Source organism: Oryza glaberrima, chromosome 9, assembly GCF_000147395.1.
Source record: "Oryza glaberrima chromosome 9, OglaRS2, whole genome shotgun sequence".
In the NCBI taxonomy this organism is placed as follows: Eukaryota; Viridiplantae; Streptophyta; class Magnoliopsida; order Poales; family Poaceae; genus Oryza; species Oryza glaberrima.
Genome location: NC_068334.1, coordinates 7351806 through 7360271, shown reverse-complemented (window position 1 = coordinate 7360271; position 8466 = coordinate 7351806). Strand labels below are relative to the sequence as shown.

At 36.5% G+C, this 8466-nt stretch overlaps 1 protein-coding gene across 1 annotated transcript; it reads right to left on the bottom strand.

The window, feature by feature from the left end:
* Positions 1-3241: 3241 nt before the first annotated feature.
* Positions 3242-7055, bottom strand: LOC127784170 (microtubule-destabilizing protein 60). The gene is made up of 7 exons (XM_052311363.1): positions 6940-7055; positions 6047-6127; positions 5082-5189; positions 4878-4967; positions 4704-4763; positions 4468-4562; positions 3242-3756 (listed from the first exon to the last, which is right to left on the bottom strand). Exons 1-7 carry the CDS (start codon positions 6970-6972, stop codon positions 3645-3647), a joined length of 579 nt encoding a protein of 192 aa, XP_052167323.1. The 5' UTR covers positions 6973-7055; the 3' UTR covers positions 3242-3644.
* Positions 7056-8466: the final 1411 nt, after the last annotated feature.

The window sequence follows — 8466 nt, the reverse complement described above, 5'->3', positions numbered from 1 at the left end:
GAAACACTGGACTTTCTTTTACCTTGCCGAATTAAAGCTTTCCGCATGCACCAAGTGAAGTTTTGAACTGTATTGACCGACACTTATCATTAGTTCACTTAATTAATTGCTAATTTCTTAACTGTTACCATTTTTAAGTTAATCTTCCAATTAATTTGAAATATGGGCAGCCTAGATTCTTCATTTATTTTTTTTCTTAAAATTAAATTTTCTCATACTTTATTTTAGAAATAGTCATTTAATCTAGCCTCGCCACAAAAGTTAGTGGGGTTGTTACTCACCATGCTAACACTGGTGTGACAACATTTGGTTGCCATGCCGAACACGGCGTGTGGGCATGACTTTGTCCTAGTGTAAAAGTGTAATAGTAGTATTGATCCGTCAGGTATATACTATGACCCGCATGATGATAGCATATTCGGAAACAAGATGTAATTTTACATAGGAAAAAAATATAATCTTTGGACCACACTTGACATATGTGGCCATATCTATTATAAGAGGTTTCCCTTACCATTTGGAGAGGATAATATTATCCTCTCCCATGATAAGCTCAATTGGTTACCGACCAAAACTTTAAAACTCTCTTGAACTTGGTCAAATTACTATACCCTCATCATTAACCATACGATCTAGCGGTAACCGCACGGTAAGAAGGAAACCCTAGACGCGGCAAAAGTGATCGTCCTCCCTATCTCTCTACATGCTGCATGCATGTAAGATAATGCACCGGAAAAAAGCTTGCAAAGTTATTATGGCTAGCTGCATGTCCATGCTCAGTCTCTCTCTCCCTCTCTCTAATTGTAACCCTGTCCATAGAGCTTCATGTGTAGAGGTAAGAAGAGTCTAGGATGGATGATGGAAGAGAGAAAGAAGATGAAACTCTGAAAGGGAAAGATAGCTAGGCAGCATGTATACAGTAGTGAGATCATTTGCATGCTGCAGAGAGATGGATGCATGGAGAAGATGAACTCAACATCACTGTTACTATGTGTGCCCCCCGTACCAAGCTTCTTGCAGCATGCAGCCATGCCGATGCTGCAGGCACCTTTACCTCCTCTCACACGCATCTCGCAAAAAAACACGCGCCCACACACAGATCTCGAATTCATTCTTGATTTTTTTTTTCTTGCAAGAGCTGGCTGTGTAAGTCTGGATGTTGCAAAGCTAGCTATAGCACATGTCCTCCTGATCGACCTCCGGCCTCTGCCCATGGACACACAGCCAACAAGTCATCTAGCTAGCACATGTAAAGCTTCGAAATCAACGTTTGTGCGCACAACTTGAAATGTGCTAATGTTTGGCCCTTTTTCAAAACTCGATCTAGCTAGGTTAGTTTGATCGGATATGATCATGAAAATATATATGTATGATTCATGCATACTTGCACTTTAATTTAATTTTCTTGTTGCACATTTAGTGTTAAATTTCACTCAATCTATATTCCGTTTATATCTAAGAAAAACTCGATCATGTGTTACCGATCGAGACAGCACATACATATGTAGACCTAAATATACATATGTCAATAGAGTAATAATATGTTGTTTATGAAAACATCTTGGGCCATACATGGGCCATGATTAATAGGACAATTAATTGGTTAGACACTTATTAGCCCATCAGATAATATATATACTAATATACATGATCATCCTTCATGCGTTGATATCGTTTATACCTAAATCCATCAAATAATTTACCTAGAGCATATGCCTACGTTGAAATATAACTTAATTTGACTGATATATTTTATTAGAATATATTCATAATAAATTAAACACCGTAATAAACCATTCTACTATAAACGTACTTTTCAAATAAATCTATAAAATAACTCTTATCATCATATCTAAATATTTAAAAGAGCATACATGCATATAGTTTGACGTCTGATACATCGATCGAACAGCATGTTAATTCTTGACCGATCAATGAAAGCGAAAATGAGTACTGGATAAACATAGAAAAATGCTATAGAAAGGTATCCCGTTCAGACGAAATAATACGTTTAAGATATATATTGCATGATACCTGATATAGGTATGGACTGAGATACCCCGTTCGGACGGGATATATGATATCTTAGAGATATCACCTGATATTAAGATATCTCCCACTCGAACGGGATACCAATTAGCATTCCCCTACACATATATATATGGATAAACTACCATCTATATACTTAATTTAACCGTACTAATAATTAAATTAAATATAACGTATATGTACAAGAGCAACCTGTTTTTGACTTGTGCATGCGCGTGCGTGCATGATGCATGATGGCTACTTACATGTTAAGCTTGTTGGTAACTAAGATAGCTAGAGTGTATATATATTTGGAGTTAATTAACTAATTTCGCTGTCATTGTCACCATGTCTCAACCGCTGCGTACATTTGGAATAACAAGCTTTTAACCTGATAGCGACGTGGCACGCCTACCTAATAATAGTCCATCCATCCAAGCTAGCCTACCCCTTTACATCAAATATATTTGGCACTAACACATCACACATACAGAGATATAATATATTCCATCCAGGTTGCTATATCTGCCTTGCAATGTTTGATTTATGGTTTTTCCATTTTCTCTATATCACTTTTGAGTGGAGAGATTGATCAATTGAATTTCAGATGGAAGGTGTCAAGTTGAAAGTCCCTGATATCGAATTTGACGTGTTGTCATTCATATATTTCAAAGAACAAGAAGAAGAAAGATTAGTAGTAGTAGTAGTAGGATTGACACTAGTAAATTCTAATATTTCAAGTGAGACCTGATCATTAAAATGTTGAATTTGAGGTGAAATTACCACCTTTTAAAGTGAAATTTGGATCGAACATGAAGGTCAAGGGCACAGAGAGATGCAGGACGATCAATATAATAAAGGATAGAAAGAGGACGAGGGCAACCATGAATCTTGAAGCAAAAGCCAAACGATGAGGCTGTAGCATGACAATGGTGATCGTGTCTTCGTCCCCAGCGTGTCGTGCTACAAATAAACCTTCATCATTCCGGTCACCCCCAACGCGCGTTTTCGATTCAGATCTAAGCTAGGGTTCATAGGCTTTCCTCCATGAGAGCGACCTGCATGCATGTGTGTCTGCAAACAGTGGCATGCATAGCTAGAGCTTAGAGAACATAGATTTACATATATCGATGTGAACAAGGCAGGCATGCATTTGCACTCAGCTTGCATGATTCTTTCCTGGAGCAAAACAACATGTACTCATGGTACTATATGTGTCACAATGCAAAGCTTTATTATCATTGTTACCACCAGATCAGGGACATATACATGGATGACGCACATATATCTCTCCTAGTCTTCAGTGAAGAAAGGGGAAAAAAGAGAGAGAACAAAAAGCAAAGGCAACAAAGAAGTGAAAGCGAAAGGAAAAATAAAAAGGATTTACATATGTGGAGCCATTTCGTTCTCTATGCTACTATACCTACGTGAAGATTCGTGCAGAAGGCAAAAGAAATTAAAAACAACGGTTTTGGTACATGTGAGACAAACGACACTGTACTTAATTGAGATGGATATATTAACTGATGAACACGACCGGCAAAAAAATAGTTTGTTCATGGAGAGGGTGATGGTATATATGTGCAATAATTCCCCTCTATTAGTGTGTATTAATATTATTTGATGGCCTTGGCATTGTAGCAAAAATGGCGATGAAACTCTCCTCCAATGCAGCATTTCAGCCTCAGGAAGCTGGGCTCCTTTGGAACGGTCAGGGGCCTCGTCGACCTGTCAATATCACATAATTAATTTGTTATACAAATGAATATAATTATTAATTGGTGTTATAATTATTTTTTTAGAATCATATATGATTGAAGTTACAGTATGTTCTAAGTTTTTATTAGGTTGTTGGATTATGCTTTATTAGCATGCATGCATGGGTTCCAATTTAGTTTTATACGGCCAGCTTGTTTAATTAGCAAATGCTTTTGTAATTTAAGGATGGCTTTAGCTAGACTTAATAAACAACCTACTAGTTCATTAAAACCAACCATCCTCACTGTTTATTAGTATTAATTTAATTCATGCCCATATTCCTTTCCTTAAATATCATTAAATAATTTGTTAAGCTGTACCTAATTATTGATATATGAATCTGTACTACCTAAATCTATATATCAACTACGGGTACAATGCATCCCAAAAAAGGCATTCATGCACAGTTTATTCATCATTCCAAGTTTTGTAATGTATCTTCCAAAAGTCCAGCTAGCAACTGATCATCAAGTTTTGTTTCATCCTTCTCCAATCCTTTTACTGCGTACTTTTTTAAAAGAGTTTTTACTACGCTTATCACCCGGCTGTATATTATATATTCTGTTATACACACTGGAGTGAGGCCTACACTTCTGTACTAAGATTTGGTGAACCAATTGATATCTTAAATAATCACTTCAATGATATCTGGATTAATGATAAGTTGATGTAATAATTTGCCTTTGTGGGTGAAATGGCTTGTCGAACGCTGGCATGAGTTGGGCCTTGTGAACCATCTCCTTCCTCATCATCTTGATCTCGCGCTCCTCTATCACCTATATATGAGCAGTAATTTTGGCATCCAGAAAAAATATTAATTATATTAATAATTAACCCCTCTTTGTTAAGGATAATCTAAAAGTTTAATTAATAAACAAACAATTAATGTTTGAAGGAATAATAGTCTTTCACTGTACCTTTGATAACTTCTCCTCGAATCTGCGAATAATTTCATTGGTATTTATCTTGCTTGCAACCTGCCAAAACACACACATGTATATTCTCAAAATTAATTTTGTTATCTAAGGAGATAATGTATGTTTGGACACTAAAAATGTGGTATTAATAAAATTTGTTTTTATCTTTATAACCTGATAGTTGAAACCAGCTCGCTTTATTGCTCTCTCCTCAGTGTGAAGCCTGAAGTAGCTCAGTGGCTGCTCGTGTTTTGGTGATGATCTCTGAAGATCAAAATTAATATATATTGTAATTAAGTTGATCAATCGTGGATATTTAATTTGATCATGATATTAAATTATATATTGGAGTAAATGTCAAATAAATTTGTAATGAACCTTGGGCGATGTTTGTGAAGTTGGAGAACGACGTTTGCTTTCATCCAGAGTTATCGAGTCTTGACCACCCTTTCGCAAGTTTTGTGGTTCATTTTTCCGTCCTCGGAACTACAAAATTTTACCATTTTTTAGGTAATTTTTTTTACTGTTTTGAGACAAAATTTCAAGCATCGTTCAGAGAGGAAATTAAGAATCGTTTAGACATTCTTTTTGTAGTTATATGTATATATCTCACGTGTGAGCATCAAAGGAAATCCGCCTGTACTCTTCGTTTTTAATTAATTAAAGGATTAGTTGCATATAAAATAAAATTAGACGGTAATAGCAACTAGACGATCATGATTGGGCCGATATCTGAGAAGGAAGTGACTAATGTCGACGATGATGATTATGAATTGCTTGAGAAACATCCATGCACGGAAAAGGACAATAACAGAATTAGATATGATGTTGCAACCTTATTTGACCTGCTACCTCTTTTGGTTTTTCATGGAAATATAATCATGTTGATGATAAGTTCCACCTTAAAAATTAAGTAATTATTTTTCTTTTCAACTAATGCATATTAAGAAAAGGACCATAACTAACTCGATATACATATCTTTTCATATATATCATTGACATATATAATACTAATTTGACTATTTTTGATACATGCATGTTCGTTTGCTCTTGAAAAGGACAAGTACCCATGACGTGTGTGTATAACAATTAACTGAAAACTCTGACATTTACAGCATCTCGACAAGTACTCATTTTTATACTGTAACAGGTGAAGAATCTCCCGCTGTATATATATAAATATATTAAAAAACAAAATGGAGGGTCATTGTCTTAAAAATTGTTTATGGCTTTTAAACACGTAGAAACCATAATGTGAGAATTGTTTGTAGAAATATCAATATATCGATCGATCGAAGTGTAGGGCAATATATTGTGCACATGGTAGAAATTAATTTAATTACCTCCGAAGTGCTCTTCTTATGAGGAGGAGAACCTCCATTCCTTACTGGGCTCTTGGGCCCTGTGCTACTAGTCATTGAGCTCTGAAGAAAAAAAAGACTGTATTAACTAGTGAAAACACCAAATGAACAGTCCAAGTTAAAAACAACTTTGCGAATTATAAAAACAATTAAAACCACACTACTATACAAAAGGTTTTTATAGACGACCAAATTTGCTTTTTGCATGCGGGTGGAGCACCCTACTAGACTCATGTGCTTGTAAAAATCGGTATTTTTGCAGACGCCAGCTCGAGAAAGGAAGGAGAAATTTTTTATAATATAAGCTTCTAATAAAGTCAGGTGCGAAAGAGCTATTAGCAAGGAAGAGTTAAGATTGCTTTGACCACTTGGAAATTTGTACAAAAGGTAAAGAAAATGATGCCTAAGCTAACACAGAAATATATATACATAGGGCTTGTTTAGAAAGCCTTTAACTAACTTGAAAGTAACTGCCATACAAAATAACAACTAGGCATATGTAACTAAAATGAACAGCAGATGCAGGGTCACATACATCCACTTGTGAACAGCAACGCAACACACACCAAAAGATCATATATATGTTTAATTTACTTGCCTTTTTCATCAACAATTAATCTTGCTGAGAAATCTTAATTAACCATATGAACCTCAAGCATGCACACCATGCATTCATGCACTTGATGATCGAGTCCCTAGAACGGGTTATTAGCTGGCTGAGTTCTTGAACACACATGCATAATTAACCTCCCAGACAACTAGTTCTGATCAGATGAACTATAAGCTCTAATGCTCTATGAAGTAAGCTAGCTGACATGCATGCACAGGATGATTGATAAGCATAATGCATGCTAAATTGCTTCCAATTTTCCTACCTTAGGGGAGGTGGCCTTCCTTGTCTTTTCCATAACTCTCTCTAGCTAGCTACCTGTATTCAGATTCCAACAGTCTTCAGAGAATTCTCTGAATGAATGCAGGTGAGGAATGATATGATCACACTTAAGCAACCAATAGTTGCACCTATTTATAGAGCCAGCACAATGCCAATGCAATTAAGCACCAGTACTACTACTAGTACTTGCTTGCTACTACCTCTAGCTAATTAATTAACCAGCATCGTCCAAGTGCATGCACACACGCTGTGTGATATGCTGCTATGCAAGGTAGCTTTCAGCCCTAATCTGCCACTTCACCAGCCATCCCCATTAATTCCACATTGCACTTTTGATTACTTGATTAGCATAACCAAGCTAGCTAATCAGCTAGAATTAATCAAGTTAATATCATCACCCATCAGAATGCAGTGTTGTAGTGTACCTACTGTACTGTATAATCAAGGTTTGAAATTCCGAGAAGCACAATGCCAATTCCAAAATTTCAGAAATTTCGGGTCTATCGAAAATATTTCTCCTGAAATCTTAAGAACTTTTCGAATATTTTGTGCATTTAGAAAATAAATTTTATTCAAAACTTTTGAATTATTTCTGATCGAAGTTAATTTCAAAAATCTCGGTTATATCAGTGCCCCCTGGACAGAAATAGGCAAAATGATATAATAGACCCTGGCTAGAATCGAATATGCTACTGGATAGATAGTATACTAGCTAATTCATGCATATGCTGAATAATTCAAGCATGCAAGCGTGTGGGTGTGGGTGTTGATGTTGGTGGTGTTACTACCAACCATCTGATGAGACGTTGCCGTCAGAGGAAACACGCCTAACAAACTCCATATATCGATCGATCGTCTCTCCTTCCCTTCCCAATCTCTCAACTTTCAGAGAGGTGAGACTGAAGCTTCACACTGTCCATCCATGTCGTCGTCAGTCCATCGTCACCTAGCTTAGCTCCAAGAAAATATTCAGTAGGTCGCCTCTGTCTCGATCGATCCATCGGTCTCAGGAGTTTGTTATTAGGTCATCAGGGCACCTCGTCGATCGATCGCCGTCGTCGTCGGCCGGCGACGAGAGGGAAGAAGAAGCTAGAGAGTTGATTAATTTGAAGAAGCTTCATGGTGGCTGCTGGCTATGGCTATGGAGGAGAGCTTGAGAGAGAAGACGATGATCCAATAAGCTTGAGGATGACAGTTTTAACAACCTTAACATTGCCAAGACAACAGACTGATCCTGTTGGCATGCTTAGCCCATGATTGGAATGGCACATCTTTTTTCAATTCTAGCTTATTTGGATTTATATTCACATATGCTACATGTGTATTTGTGTGTGCCAATTGATTTATTCACTTAATTAAGTTGTAATGCTATATTTTCTGCAATCTGTATGGAATTCGACAATTTGTGAACGCTATTACTAGCTGGAGTAGTACTTTACTGAATATTTCAACTTCAGAAAAGCTTGTTGCTTCCCCGCAAAAAAAAAAAAAGAAAAAGAAAAGCTTGTTG

Bases quoted from the DNA above. Each gene is read 5' to 3' on its own strand.
- LOC127784170 (XM_052311363.1), bottom strand. From the start codon at position 6,972: ATGGAAAAGACAAGGAAGGCCACCTCCCCTAAG. The intron at 6,128-6,939 runs GTAGGAAAATTG...TTTTTTCTTCAG, and splicing joins GGAAGGCCACCTCCCCTAAG to AGCTCAATGACTAGTAGCAC. The intron at 4,764-4,877 runs GTTATAAAGATA...GTGTTTTGGCAG, and splicing joins GAGCTGGTTTCAACTATCAG to GTTGCAAGCAAGATAAATAC.